The following is a 15,948-nucleotide window of genomic DNA, read 5'->3' as shown; positions in this document are numbered from 1 at the left end:
TGGCAGCGCAGCCTTCCAGCGTATCAGCCACTCCTCCCAGTTTTGTGTCATCAGCAAACTTGCTGATGGTACACTCTGTCCCCTCATCCAGGTCACTGATGAATAAGTTGAACAAGACTGGGCCAAGTACTGGGCCCTGGGGAACTCCATTAGCTGTTGGCCTCCAGTTAGACTTTGCACCGCTGATCAGAACCCTTTGAGCCCTGCGATTCAGCCAGTTCCCAATACACCTCACTGTCCACTCATCCAACCCACATTTCCTGAGCTTCCCTATGAGGATGTTATGGGAGACAGTGTCAAAAGCCTCGCTTGAAGTCAAGGTACACAACATCCACTGCTCTCCCCTCATCTACCCATCAGGTCATGCCATCGTAGAAGGCTATCAGAGTGGTTAGGCATGATTTCCCCTTGGTGAATCCATGCTGGGTACTCCTGATCACCTTCTTTTCCTCCACTTGCTTGGAGAGGACACCCAGAATGAGTTGTTCCATCCCCTTTCTAGGGATGGAAGTGAGACTAACCGGCCTGTAATTCCTGCGATCCTCCTTCTTGCCCTTTTTGAAGACTGGAGTGACATTGGCTATCCTCCAGTCCTCAGGCACCTCTCCTGTTCTCCAGGACCTTTCATAGATGATGGAGAATGGCTCAGCAATGACGTCTGCCAGCTCCCTCAGCACTCATGGATGCATTCCATTGGGACCCATGGATTTGTGGGTGTCCAGCTTACTTAAAATATCTTTAACCTGATACACCTTGACCGAGGGAAGGTCATCCTTTCTCCAGGCTTGCTTCCTTATCTCCAAGGACTGGGAAGCTTGAGGGTGAGCCTGGGCAGTGAGGACTGAAGCAAAGAAGGCATTCGGTAACTCCGCCTTCTCTGTATCTTCTGTCACCAGGGCACCCACTTTGTTCAGCAGCAGTCACATATTTCCCCTAGTCTTCTGTTTGCTGCTGATGTACTCAAAGAAGCCCTTCTTGTTATCCTTGATATCCCTGGCCAGATTTAGTTCCAGGTGGACCTTGGCCTTTTTAGTTGCTTCCTTGCATGCTCTGGCAGCATTCCTGTATACCTGCCAAGTGGCCTGACCCTCCTTCCACATTCCACAGAGCTTTCTCTTTTCTTTGAGTTTTACTAGAAGCGACTTGGTCATCCATACAGGTCTCCTGCCTCATTTACTTGATTTCTTACTCATGGGGATGCACCAATCCTGAGCATGGAGGAAGTGTTGCTTAAATAGCAGCCAGCTCTCTTGGACTCCCCTACCTTCAAGAGCCTTAACCCATGGAATTCTTCCAAGTAGGACCTTGAAGAGGCCAAAGTTAGCTCTCCTGAAGTCCAGTGTTGCGATCCTACTTACTGATCTGCTTCTACCACGCAGAATTGGAACTCCACCATCTCATGGTCACTGCAGCCAAGGCTGCACCCTACCTTCACATCCTCAACCAGTTTTTCTTTATTTGTCAGCAAAAGGTCCAGTAGTGCTCCTCTTCTTGTTGGCTCCTCCACCACCTGGGTCAAAAAGTTACCATTGATATTCTGCTGGAACTTCCTGGACTGTGTGTACCTTGCTGTGTGGTCCTTCCAACTGATACCAGGATAGTTGAAGTCTCCCATGAGAACCAGGGCCTGTGATTGCGAGGCTACTTTTAGCTGTCTGTAGAAGGCCTTGTCTACTTCCTCATCCTGGTTGGGTGGTCTATAGTAAACACCCACCACAGTGTCATCCATGCTGGCCTGTCCCTTAATTTTTACCCACAAGCTTTCGACTTATTCTTCATCCACTCCTGGGCAGAGCTCTATACATTCCAGTTGCTCCTTCACATAAAGAGCAACTCCACCTCCTTCACCTTGTAGGCCTGTCTTTCCTGAAAAGTACATAGCCATCAATGGTAGCATTCCACGAGATCATGGCCCCGCGACCATATAGAGAACTCTAGCTCTTCCTGCTTATTCCCCATGCTGCATGCATTGGTGTAGAGGCATTTCAGCAAGGCAATTGAGCACATAGGTTTCCCTGGAGGGATGAAAGAGGATCTGCCACTGCCAAGCCCACCTTTAAGGCAGTGGGTCTTCTGGTTCTTAAATTGGGAGGCTGCTACAGCACATTTATTGCTGCTCTGAATGGTCACAGTTGTTCCCTTGTCAGATGCGATTGCTTGAGTGTTCTGACTGTGTACCCCACCCCCCGAGTACTTTAGTTTAAAGCCCGCCATACCAAGTTGGCCAGCCTACTGCCTAGGATTCCCCTGCCTCATGTAGAGAGGTGGATCCCATCCCTCCCTAACAGGTTGTAGTCATCAAAGAACGCCCCATTGTTGTAGAAGCCAAAACCCTCAAAGATGTTAAACAGATTCTAATACAGAGTGTTACAGAATACCACTAGTTATCGGCCACTACCATCTGAGTTTTACCATCAAACTGTTTTTATCAATGTTGTAGTTCACATATCTAGACTGAAATCCTAACTTGGCTATAAAAATACTGTGTGAGACAGTGCCAAAAACCTTGCTAAAGTTGACTTATATTTAGTGTACTTTCTCTCTTTTTGTCTGCAGATCTGGTCATTTTATTATGGAATATAAAGGGGTTGGCCAGCCATGATTTAGCTTTGATAAATCCTCACTGACTGTTCCCAATCATCTTTTTCTCTTTCATGAGCCCAGAAACTTGTTCCAACACATCTTCCTTTGTGACCTTCCTGGGACTGAAATGAAGCTAACTGGTCTATAGTTCCTTGGCTTGTCCTTTCACCCTTTTCTGAATATAGGTGTGACATTTGTCTTTCTCCATTTGCCAGGGACCTCCCCCATTCTCTGTGACCTTTCAAAGAGATAATGAGCAGCCTTGCTGTGACATTGGCCAACTTTGTCAGAACCTTTGAGTGTAGATGAGCTGGCCTCTTCAATTTCTATGGGTTGAGTTCTTACAAGTAGTCCTGGACTCAATCCTCCCCTACTGCTAGCAATAGCTCTCCTCTTTGAGGCCCTTTACAGATCACAGAGGCTTAGGAGACCTTCTCAGAGAAGACTGATGCAAAAAAGGCATTGAATGTGGTGACCTTCTCTCTGTCTGCTGTTGATAAATTACTTGGTCTGTGTAGAAGTATGTCCATGTTTTCTTTCCTACCTTAATGTAGTGGTAAAATCTCTTCTTCTTGTCTTTGTCATCCTTTGCAAACATCAATTCTAGGTGAGATTCTGGCTTTCCTGACACCATGCCTACATAGTCAGGCAATCTTTCTAAATTATTCCTTGGATTCCTGTCCCTGCTTCTGTCCTCTATGCTGTTGTTTGGCCTTGGAGCTTTCTCAGGAGTTGATTGTTTAGCCACACAAGGCTCTTTATATATCTGTTTTCCTGAGTACTGGGAGGGCTGGTACAGAACAAGGACTGTTTGAAATTTTGGGCACAGTCTGCTGGTGGAAAAGTTTGAAGTCATGTGATTCTGAGTAGAGAATAGTCAGGTATGTGGAAACCTAAGGAGCAAGCTTTGTACTTGCAATTAGGGTTGATCTGAGGGTGGCAGAGCACTGGAACAGGCTGCCCAGGAGGGTTGTGGAGTCTCCTCCTTTGGAGATACTCAAAGCCCGCCTGGATGATGTCCTGTGCAACCTGCTCTAGCAGGAGGGTTGGACTAGATGATCTCCCAAGGTCCCTTCCAACCCTTGCCATTCTGTGATTATGCAAGATGTGATACAGCCTTACTGAAAAGAGCTACCGTGTAAATTAAAATATGATGAATTCTGTTTATTATGTGTAATTTGGAGGCCATATCCAAATGAGCAAATTAATTTATGACCAGAAGCCTAACACTTACGGTAGGTAGCCTAACACTAACAAAAGCATTGGTAACTGAAAAGAACATAACTACTTCTTGAAAAGCCTCTCTTAGAAGGAATATATAACTTTCTTCAGTGAAAAAAAAGGCAACTTCAGAAGTCATATGATGTGCTAACATGATATGTGTGATATCCTTTGATTATCTTTAAAAGTATATAGTATACTTGGCAAAAGTATTTTTGATAAAAGTGTTCTAATGCTGAAACTTCTCAGATTAGAAAGAGAGTGTTTCTCCACAAACAAGCAAATGAATGAGAAGATTGAGGAAAAGAAGAAGGTAATTAAAGACCTCTCTGAGAGACTACGGAATAATGAAAAAACCTGCAGAGAATTACAGGAAGAACTTGCAATGGTAAGACAAAAGGCCTGTGGCTCTCGTTGTTTAGGGTTTTTTAAACATATTGTGAACATAATCTGCATTTGCTGTGCTGACCTGTGGAAGAACTGTGCCATTGTGTTACTGTGATTTTACTTATGTTACTTGATTTTGTAAAACTTGAGTAAATATAGCTAATACACTGGAGAAGCTAATTAAAAAATGTATTTTAAGTGATATACTGTGTATTTAACTGAAGAGTTATTTGCAGAAAACAATTACTTTAAAAGTATGGCTATGAGTAAAGAGTAACTTGTGTTTGCATTCCTAGCAAACAAGGCAATTTGTAGATATGTATTATGATTCCTTGTGGAGAATCTTCTGTCTTTCAACCTGAGCTTTTTTTTTCTCCAGGCATCATTAGCTACCATTGTAGTTCTGTTTATTGCTCTTTCACATAACTTTTTGTTATTCGTGGAAGCATCTGACTGTAAGAATTGCTTGTTTGAAGGTGACAGAGAAGAGGGAATTTTTTTTTGGTTTTGTGTGGATTTGGCATGTTGGATGTATTTTACTGGATTGTTTTCTGCAATCTTTCCCCTTTTGCATGGCCAGTTCAGGCCTTGCCACTGGCTCTACTCACCTTAACTTTGAATAACAATTTTGCCATCCTGTTGCATTACAGCAGGGACAAAGCAAAGATCTTAAGATATCTAGAAAACCTTCTCTCCTTCCATTGTGTAGTAGCATTTGCAGTATTTCTACACTTGGCCAATGTAAACTTTTTTTGATACTGGCTTGCAAATGTCTCCTCTTTCTCTCTGTTGGATATATGAGTATGGAAGGTACATGTGGTCTGTTCCCAGCTGCTGACAGGCATTCTGCTAATCAATGAGCAGGAGACCTGCATCAGAGGATATTCAGATTTGTGGGTGTCTTCTGTTCAGCTGATGGAGTTATCCTGTACATTGTCTTAGTGTTATCCACTTCCCAGACAGACTGATAACTAATAAATTGAAGAAAAATAAAATCAAAACCCCCTCTTCCTTCTGGAAGAATCACAGAGTCTTCCATGAAAGTGTTAGTGTATTTAAAAGCAGTTGGCCTAGTTACCGTGAGAAAGTCACCTCTCAGGCACAAAAGGAATATGAAGAGACAAAAGCAACTGTGTCCCCTAACTACAGTCAGTAATGATTGCTATTTATTAATATAAAGTACAATTCCAATCTAAAAAACTTGTATTAGGAACCTTGAGTGCTTGCTAGCTACTGCTGTGATAAGAGTTTTCCTTTTTGTTTTGTGCTCTGTAGTAAAATGTGTGTTATACCTGAAGAATTCAGGACAAAATTCTGTTCATGATCAAGGTTTCTCGTAATGGCAACAGCATTAAATGGTGTGCTCAAAATGAACATTACGTTACTGAAAGGTAAAAAGCAGAATAGATTGTCTCAGTTAAAAGAAGTGTCTTATTCATAGAGGGGGTTGTTTTAATTGTATTACTGGAACGATTTCAAACCACAAGACTGTCTTGAACAGGTAATAAAAATACTCATTTTCTGAGGAGTTGTATTAGTGGTCCCCTATGGGATTAGATTTTTATCACCTTGGATGGCTTTGTATTTTTCCTGAAGACTTTTGTATTTGTTTGGGAAGCAGGAGTGCCTGTGTGTGGTCTTGTTTACTCGGTCTGGACAGCTTTTTGTTATTTTTCTTCCCAAAATGAAAAAGTGGAAGACTCTAGCAGAAACTAAGTCTATATAACATTTCATATACTGTTATTAGGCTTCTCTCTACCCATACTAAAATTCTATGAAAATGGCAGTGTGTTCTCTTCCCTTCATTTCCCCCCCCCGCTTTCTTGTTGTATTTGTTACTTTCTTTTATTTTATACTATTGTGAGACATCCTGAATATGTCCTTCCCACTCCAGTCTGATAATCTTATATTGTTTTCTCACTGTACTGCTCTAGTACAAGTTAATGTTTTTGTTTGTAAAATATGCAGGAAATATAACCAAACCAGTGAAAGCTCACTGTTTTTAGAGAAGCAGACTTATGCAGGGACGAAATGCATTCTTTGGAAACTTTATATGAAAAAGAATTTTGCTTTTTTTTTTTTTTTATGGCTCAGTTGAATGTATAGTAAAATAGTTATGCTGCTTTTAATTTTAAATATCAGCATGTGGCAGAAGTTTGCCAGAAATCTGCATGGATCAAATGTGATAGGATCTGTTGGTATCAAACAAAACTGCTTATTAATGTTCAGCATGAGCAGGATCTCAAGATTTCCATTATATTTTTCTGAGGAAATTGGTCTCAAGCTTGTCATTATTTCCAGCTACGGTTTTTAGAAATTTTTAGCTTGAAGAGTAGGAATATGGAAGAATGGCCGTTGTGATTCAGAACTTGGTTTGAATTGAAACAGCCCCAGCTGTATTGCTGCCCCATGCAAAGAAGAAAAGGTGTCTTTAATAGTTTTAAAAGTTACTCAGGATATTTACATTTCTGGCACCTACTAGTGGATGATCTTTAATTCTTAGTACTGGACGAGTGGGAGATGTTGAACATTTATTGGTTGAGGAACGTATATTGAAATTTGGGGAACTTGCAAATTCACCAGAATGCTGATTAGGAAATTTAAGTCATTAAAAATACTGTATTTTAGTATAAATTCCTTTAATTTAGAAGAACTGTGTATTAATTTTCTCCTGTTTGTATAGTTACTATCAGGAGTAGCATAATTAATGTATAAGTAGTATAATAGATTAAACCCAGGGCCTGTCTTTTTCTGTGTGGCATATAAATCTTTGTCCTGTAGCCATGCATGCAGTCATGCTCTGTATGCATCTCGGCTGTCTGTAATAGCCTTGTAGGTTATCATAAGCTGAAAGTCAGAACAGACGTGTTTGAGAATCTAGTTCCTGGACATAGGCATTAACCATTGTTCTTTAACAGAAGTGTCTTGACTGAGGAGACAATGAAACACCCTGAAGATTATGATTCTATTCTACAAATTCTATGGATTAGAATCTGGTACTCAATGGCAAAGATGTAAATCTCATCTAGATGATTTACTGTGAACAGAGCTTTTTCTTTCAATTTAAATCTTCATTAATTTTGTGTTAATGATTGTTCAATGTTATGTTACCTTGATTCTGTTTTGCTTGCCTTAACTCAGGGCTGGAGTGTTTCCACCCAGATGCTACTTCTGTTATCGTCCTAATTTAAGACGACCAATCAGTCTGAAGCATATGCTTAAATGAGCTTCTACAAAAAAACCCCAATTCTGTAAATTATTCTGGAAGTGGAGAGGTCACTCGAGCTCTGATGTCCCAGTGTTTCAAGACAGACATCTAAAAATGCTTTTAAAGTTGTCAGTTCTCAAAAAACTTTCTCCGACTAATAAAAAAACCCCAAACCCAAAAAATCAAAGAGATACTTCACAACATTTGCTGCCACCAAACGGTTGTTACAAATCTCTCTTTAGGGGCCTAGAATAGTTCCATACAAAATGTGAGGATTTTTGATTAATTTTATTTCAGGTGATTAAAACTGAAACACTAAATTTCTTGAGAAAGTGTATTTAATTTACATATGGCTAGACACTTTTTTAAAGACTCCTTTATAGGAGGCATCTTTGGAAAATTCTAGCTAGTACAAGAAAATAAAGAAACTATTACTCAATAGTTAGATAACTTGAGCAAAAATAATAGCCTAAGGAGGGAGATTGTCAGTGAGGGTTTTGTTTTGGTTCTTATACTGCAATTTATGCTTGGTTGCTTAAAATTTGTGCCACTATTCTGCTATACAGAACATCACTCAACTAAACCCTTATTTTTGTTAACTGTGGAGCAGTCATTTGGAACCTGTTTCTATAAATGCTTTGATTTGGTTCCCCTGAGGTCATGCCTGGTAAACATTCTGATGCTTTTGTAAAGAATTTACTCAAACGCTTTTCAAGGAGTACCCGAACATACTGCTTTTTGGTGGCTGCGTGGACAGTTCTGGCTTTGGCACTTGTTCTGCCATTACCAGATGGGATTTGTACTGCAGAATGAGTGGGTGAATTAGCCCATGTGCAGGTGAGCCACACAGGAGAATCCCTGTAATTGTAAACAAAGTAGAGAAAATTCATCTTGGAATAATGGCAGTTCGTTGCAGGACTGGACTCCAGTTCCTTGCATAATACTACTGCAGTTTGGTAAGTTAATTTTGAAAAGGCCTCAAACTCCTGCCTACATGTTTATTTTTTAAACGTCACTGAACTTGAGACACAGATGCACATTTGCATCATCAGTTCATGTAGGTTATTCTGGAACTGTGTGTAGAGTTTGCATTTATTTTATACAACAGTGGCTTTTGGAAAAAGCTGAAAAATCAATGGGACTTCATTTCTGTCCTGGAGCAGGTGATGGAATGCTATCAGAACTGAAGACTGGTAGTTAAAGAAAATATCTCTGCAACCAAGGTAGTAGGGAATTGCCCAGGTAAATGCAAATACCCTACTTCTGGAAGATTAGCATAATTCTGGCAGTGGGTGGAGTAATTTTTATAAGTACTGGGTTTTCCTAATAATTCTGGTTAACCTTACAGATAAGGATACAAAACATTTAGAAAAAAGATTTTTCTTCTGGGTGAAGCCTACAGTACTTGTAATGAAAAATACTTGGCTTCTGTTTAATTTCTTTAAAAGCGTGGTTGTTTTAAAATTAGTGGTTAAGTAAATAGGTTGCCAGACACGTTTTTCTACCAAAAATTCTTTTGTCCTCAAGGGCTGTTTTGTGATAATAGGAACCTTCTTAAGGGTATGAAGCTTGACTTGGGGAAGCATTGTTTATGCTACAATTCAGCATATATTCTGGGTTCAGAAAGTATGACTTTGCTCCCGTATTGTTTGGTTTCTGGCCTCCTATTCTGAATATTTTGTGAGGGAGAGAATTGTGTTTGGGGGTATAGGAAATATTCCTGATATATTTTGAGAATTTTTAAGTTATCAAGTGTTTACGCAGACTTCACAAGGAGACTTTACCACTGGTTTCAGGGACCTGGGATTTCTGAAGGCAGGTTCTACCAGTAATGACTGAGGTGAAAAGGGCATTGAAAAAGCCTTTTCTGTGTCATAGTCACCAGATCCCCCACCCCATGCAACAGCAGGCCGACATTTTGCCTAGTCTTCCTTTTGCTGGTGATGTACTTCAGGAAGCCTTTCCTTTTGCCCTTTGCATCACTTGCCAGTTTCAACTTTAGGTGGATTTTGGCTTTCCTAAGCATATCCCTCCATGCTTGTACAGTGTCTCTATATTTCTTCCAGGTCACCTATGCCTGGTTTCATCTCCTTCATGCTTCCTATTAATGTTTGTAATTAGATAGGACCTCTTTGTGCATCCATACAGATCTCCTGCTGCCTTTCATTTTCAAGGATCACCTCCAAGGTCAAGAGTGGTCCATCCTGATGTGCGGGAAGCCAGGCAAAGTCAGCAGGCAGCTTACTTTATAAGTGGTTTTTCACCTGTTTCTGCTAATGTGGTCTGGGAAGCAAACTCTCTTTAAGTAAAGATTTCTGCTCTTTGTCACCTGATTTCCTTTTTGAAGTAATCTAGGGAATACTCACCAGTAATTCTACAGGAGTGGCATCCCCTAACACAAATATCCTGATGGATGGAGTTGCTGAGAAGGAAGTAATGTCATCTCCAGGAATTGTTGGATCTGGCAGAAGATATCTTTCAGCAGCTACAATTGATTATGTTTGACTTCTGTGCTTGTGGACTCCATTTTCCTTTTCAAAGTAAAGAGTTATGTATACTTGCTGTGTTTGCTCAGACCGAAGAATAGAAAACTAAGGGAGTTACTGCTTCTGCCATGAACTGTCAAATGGGTGCTTATGGAGAAGACTGAGCTACACTCTCCTTAGAACTGTGCAGTGGAAAGTATGAGAGAAAACAGAAATTTTGGAAAGGGAATTCTAATTACCTGTAATGGGAAAAAAACCCTTCAGTGAGGATTGTGAGATATTGGAACAGGTTGCCTGGAGGGGTTGTTGAAACTCCATCCTTGAGGATCCTCAAAACTTCACTGGACAAAGCTCTGAGCAACCTAACCTGACTTCAAGCGTGTCCCTGCTTTGAGTGGGGAGTGGGACCACATGACCTCCAGAGATCCTGTCAGCTTAAATTATCCTATGATTTTATGACTCTACACATTCTTATTAGATAGCTGTCAGCGAGGCATAAGAAATTAGATCGCTGTGTTCAGACTGTTTTGGTCTATTAACCCATGCCTGGGTTTCCAGCACTCCAGTTTACAGTATTTTTCTTTAATTTCTGATAATGGGGACAGTAATTGAAAATGGGAGTTAGAAAGGAAAGACACTAAATACTTCGCAGCTGAAATGTAGAGAAACTGGCTAGTCTGAGATACTTCCTTTTTGATCTTTTTTGCTGTTGAAAAAGGGACTGACATTGGCTTAGGGAGTGTAGATGCAGTTAGCAAATAAAGCACAGAGAAGTGGTGAAGCCTGAATAGACTGGAATATACTGACTAATTTGTGGTAAATTAACTAAACCAAAAGAAGAAATTGGATGAGGAGATTGAAAAAAATTCTGACATTTGACTTTTCTGTGGGAAAAGGTTTTTTCTGGGAAGATTTAGTCTGACCTTGTCTGTGCTGGTGTGGTGTAGGTAAAAACAGTGTTTATTTTATTATGATGCTGAGCATATTGTTATATTTTCTTATTTGTAATATGTGAGGTCTTTGAGACTATATCAGTACATGAGAGTAATTATTTTAATGTGTTTGCATCCCATAAAATACTTTTACTGGAGCTCAGCAATTACATGCTCTATTTGTATAGATAATTTTATAGATTAAGAATTAAAACTTAGTTATTGTTGAATATATAGAAGTGGTTTGGAAATTCTTTGTGGATTGTAGTACAAAGTCTCAACAAGGAAAGGCATGTAAATGCTACAGGGGGCCTAGCATTGAAATACGTATCTGAATAATATATTAGTTGATATACAGTACATATAATTAGAATTGAAAGAGTAAAGAAAATTTATAAAATATTTAAACTGAATATTGAAGAACACTGCAGAGAATTAAATGCATTTCTTGGGTTTTTGGTCTGACATTATACACTACCAGTATGTAGCAGTTTTCCTGGGGAGGATGTTTCCCACACTTGAGAAATTGACTGGATCCTTAGACATTCAGTGAAGCATAACTAAAGCTACAGTTTATAGATATAATAGATAACAGTAGGATTTTTCTCAATACAAAATGAGTAACTCTCCATCATGAAGTAGAAATGGAAATTACTCATATAGGTGTTAGAATTTAGAATAAAAATAAAGTGAGTAATTAAAACTAATGAGATGTCTTTGAGCATAACCTCTGTCATAAGAAAATAATGAGTTTATTTAAATCTGGTTTCCTCTTGGTTTGGGGGGGGAGGGTTGTTGAGGTATATTACTTTTTGTCAGTAGCTGTTAAAATTGTACATTTTTTTGAGAAGTCAGAACTACATAAGTCCAAGAGGACCTCGGTCCTGTCTGGAATTATGGATGCATGTCTTTGAAAATCACAAGTTTTATTATCCGCTATAAACTGAAGGAGTGATATGATATAGTCTTTCTATTGTAGTGATCAAAAAATCTGCTGTAACACCTTTCTACCCTCAGAATAAAGCCAGTGGCTTGATTTGAACAATAGGCTGCGCTTAGTGAACAGCTTGCTTTAAGTAAATTCAGCGATAGGAGCTTAAGGACTCTGCTGCTTTATGTTCCATGCATAAGGAGGAATTTTTGATATTGAAGAAATCACTATCAAGCATGGAAGATACTAACAATTAAAGTAGGCAGTTTGGAATGAGAGTAGGTGTGGGATTTGACTGAGTGCCAAATCATGAATTTCTAGCCTGTCTGCCAGTGGTTTGGTGTCTTTCTGGATGCCCTTGTAGGGTGTAACAATAGATTTCATTGCTTGCATAGGTGGGCAGCAGTTAATTAATGTTCACCAAGGTTTTTTTAAAGGAGAAGATCAAGACTACGTTTTAGTACAACCATTTTTTCTTCTGACTACCTGAAGGCTTTAGTTCTATTTTAAGTGTGTTTCAGGGTCCTGTGTTACTTATTTGTGATGTCACGTTAGGTCTTGGCTCAAGAAAAGGAGTAATAAGAAATATAGCAGGAATTCAAATTTAAAGTGGAACAAAAATACCATTGTGATCTGTATTTCTTCTGTTTACTATTTTAATGGGTTTCTTTTTTTCCACTCTTGTCTTGTCTATATCTCCTGTCAAATAAAGGCCAAGAAACACCAGGTCTTTCTAACAGAGACGTATGAAAACAACATGAGAGAGCTGGAGTTACTCTTGGACAGCTTTGCTATGTCAGGCCAGCGGACAGCAGGTTAGTTGAAGGTATAAAATGACAGATGCATCTGTCAATGTTCCAAAGTCACTACATTGTGGGAATTCTGCAGATGCCTCTTGCATTCCCTCTTCTCAACATGCTTTGATTTGATGACATGATAAGAGCAGTTCTCACAGCAGTCAAATGGCCTTGCTAGCTGAGAAAGGGTGACGGAATGTGGACCTGCTGTTGTCAGCCCAGAGCTTGATTTACAAATGCTGGGGTGTATATGATCGGTCAGAAAAGGGCTCACTTGCTGTGCTCTAAATCCAACTGAGAAAAAAGTCCTTACAGTATACCTGCAAAGGGAACAGATGTTTTGCCTGAACTGAGCCAAATTCTGAGGCAACCTTCAGCAACTTAAAGGTCATATATTCACAAAGGTTGTGTAGGACACATGAAATAACACAATACTTTTTACTGTTGATTGTGGACTAGTATTATATTGCATTCATTTGATCAAATACAGAACAAATGTTTCTCTGTTTTCATTAAAATTAATCATAAGTCAGTGATTGTCACTCTGCTACCTAGCTTTTATGTAATTATTGTATCAAACTCAATGAACTGCTGTCTGCTTAAACATGTGAAATAGTGGTTAACATAAACAAACAACTTCAACATCAAAGCTAGTAATTTTTTTAAAGCTGGAAGTAGTACACTTTTGAAAAATCTTCATTTCAATCTATCTATAAAAGTTTTCTCTATGTGATTCCTGTTAGAAAATCACATACTAGACACAAAATGATTTCAAATTACAGTGCAAGTAAACTGGAAGAAAACAGGCAAAATGTTACTTAAAGAGCAAATGGGTTTATTTTATGTAAATTGTGATGATATGTTTCTGCACTTTTTAGCAACTGTAGACATAAACGGGTTGTGTCACACCTTTAAATGAAGGTGCATTTTTTTGTATCTTCACAAAAAGGTATTTTTTAGGGCCTGGTCCTGTTAAAATTGAATAAAGGAACTTCTTAAGATTTATGTTGTCCTTAAAAGCGTAGCCTTGAATCTGTGATGCACTGATTTTCCTCATATGGCTGTATGATTTTTTTTTTTTATTTGGGAACTGGTATCAGTTTTATTCTGTGATTATAAATGTAATTCCTGTGGGTAATACCTGTAGGTTTACTGTAGATACGTCAGACTGAAAGGCTCTTCAAAACTGTATGTTTTCCTCAATCTTGCGAAGTTCCACATGCCCAGAGGGGCTTCAGCAATTCTGGGGGGAGCTGGAAGCTGCTGTGAAAGTGCAGTTTCCAAAGCAGTAATTGTCTTTTGGGTAGGTTTTCTGTTCTCCCTTGTGGTAAACCTCACAGAGAACAGCTTTGACCTGTTTCTATAATATTAGGGATTCAGTTACAGTAACTTCAGTATTAACTTGCTTTGTTTAAGGTAAACTTTGAAAGATCTTATTTACAGAGATCTTTTAAGCTTCAGCATCTCTGCAGAGGCTCAGTTGAGGCAGAAAGTCAAATTTAGCTCTGCTGTGGATTGAGTCTTTACAGCTAATATTAAAATGGACATTGACTGAGACATTTGTTCTACATATTTACTACACTTCTAAGTGTGAAACTTAAATTTTTAATGCTATTTACTTACTGTGTTGTGCTTACAAATTTATTATGTAACTATTTTTTCAATTTTGAAAAAAATGTTTAATGTAATCACATTTGAAATCAGAATGCTTAGGTGCCAATAAGAGTAAAAATCTTAAATAAATCTTTGTAGTCTAATTAGCAGATCAGGGGCTACATGAGCCATAGCTGGCTGGGCAATCTTTTTTTGTTTTTGTTTTTAACTCTCAACTCAAATGGTTGAGAGATCTACTTAAAAATCTGTCAATATTTTGACAGCCCCTTCATTTGAGTGCTGATCGGGTTGTGATTATTGGGCTATACTGGAAAAAGATGAGAAGGCTTTATATTTTTAAGATTAAAACCCAAGGTATTTTTAAAAGTTATTTTTTCTTCAGACATTCCAAAATAACAAGCATAAATCTGCATCTTCTCCTTTTTAAGTCTCCTGTCAGCCTTTTGTTGAACATGGCATTTGCCCCAATTCTTCCCCCAAAACTCTTGGGTGATACTGGGCAAATGCTTCAGCTATTAGGGGTTTTTTTCCCTGATTGCTGAAATAGGGTCTCTCCAGCAAGAAAGTGCTGTTTGGATTATTTTGCGTGTCTCCTGTAGACAAAGAACATTTGGCCTGTATTATAGCCATAGGCTTGTTTTCAGCTAGTGCAGGAAGGTGGGATCTGGTATTTCTATTGGCAGACTGGGCTGCCTAGAAAACAGGGTTGTAGCAAAGGCAAGGAATGCCAGCATGGAAAGTTCACTGGCAAAAGTCTGGTTTTGGCAAACATGATGTAAATTAAGATAGTTCAGAGGCATGTTTCAGTAACAGCATTGCAGATTGGGACTTTAGAAATGAAGATAGGTTATGTAGACAGCTTGATGAAAGCTATAGGATGGGAGGCAACCCCTGAATTGACTTAATAGAAGTTACTTTAAACTGAAGGAGAATTCTGAGTTACAACTTCTCTAGAGCTGTAAGTATGGAAGAGTAGTACTTTCATTTTTCTGTGCAACAAGATCGCTGCAAAATGTTCCTACAGTGGGTATTAGAAATTGCTCTGGTAATTGAGAATACAGGACTGAAGCCCTGTGCATCCTTAACTAGCTGTGGCTAAGTGATAAAAATAACAGTAGGGTGTTAGTAGCCTCTTTCTTAAATGTGAAATCTAAACTTCTAACAAAAGGTCAGGTTTTATGAATTCTTCTTAGGTTGATTCTAGGTGTAATATTGCTATTAGGGACATCTCTAGGACTCATAAGTTTGGTTAAGGGCACTGGAGTCTCATTAAGAAGATTTTGCTTTTCCCTGACCCTGTAGACCTTTAGAAACTGTGGTAAATAGGTGTCCACTGGAGTGGCTGCTACGACAGAGCAGAAGTCTGTCACTGGGACATGCATTCTTTTAAAAACCACTTGCATGCTGTAGAGCAGATCTCGCTCCTGTTACTGAAAGTGATCTTGCAAACATGCATTGGTTTGACTAGGTGTGACTTTGACAGTAACAGTTATCTGGTAAGTCAAAGTGAAATATTAGTGTTCATTCTGAATAGTACTCTGTGCTTTCTGGTATTGTCAAAGTGTTGGGAGAGAAGAGGCTAATTAATTAAAAAAAATTTTTCAGAACGGCTGTTGGCAATACTTTCTGACTTGTGCATATGTGTAAGTTTTCCACTGACTGCCATTGAGGCATTATGTATAGCCTACAGGACAAATCGATTGTTTTTGTATAGTGCTTATTAGATAACATTAACCATAGGATTCTTAAGAAAAAATGATCTGCAAGTATGTAAGTGCACCTCCTCTAG

The 15,948-nt window shown here is 39.0% G+C and overlaps 1 protein-coding gene across 14 annotated transcripts in view; it reads left to right on the top strand.

The window, feature by feature from the left end:
* CCDC171 (coiled-coil domain containing 171) overlaps positions 1–15,948 on the top strand; it is a 165,807-nt gene that overhangs the window by 39,687 nt on the left and 110,172 nt on the right. For all 14 annotated transcript variants that reach the window (XM_035895589.1, XM_035895600.1, XM_035895592.1 and 11 more), the window contains 2 exons: positions 4,054–4,192; positions 12,461–12,563. In XM_035895589.1, coding sequence (XP_035751482.1) covers positions 4,054–4,192; positions 12,461–12,563 — 242 coding nt within the window. The remainder of the gene's footprint in view (positions 1–4,053; positions 4,193–12,460; positions 12,564–15,948) is intronic.

The sequence above is a fragment of the Egretta garzetta genome, unplaced genomic scaffold, assembly GCF_000687185.1.
Source record: "Egretta garzetta isolate BGI_Z169 unplaced genomic scaffold, ASM68718v1 scaffold175, whole genome shotgun sequence".
NCBI classification, from domain to species: domain Eukaryota; kingdom Metazoa; phylum Chordata; class Aves; order Pelecaniformes; family Ardeidae; genus Egretta; species Egretta garzetta.
Note: the sequence above shows the minus strand (reverse complement) of the source record. Positions and strands in the feature narration are given on the sequence as shown.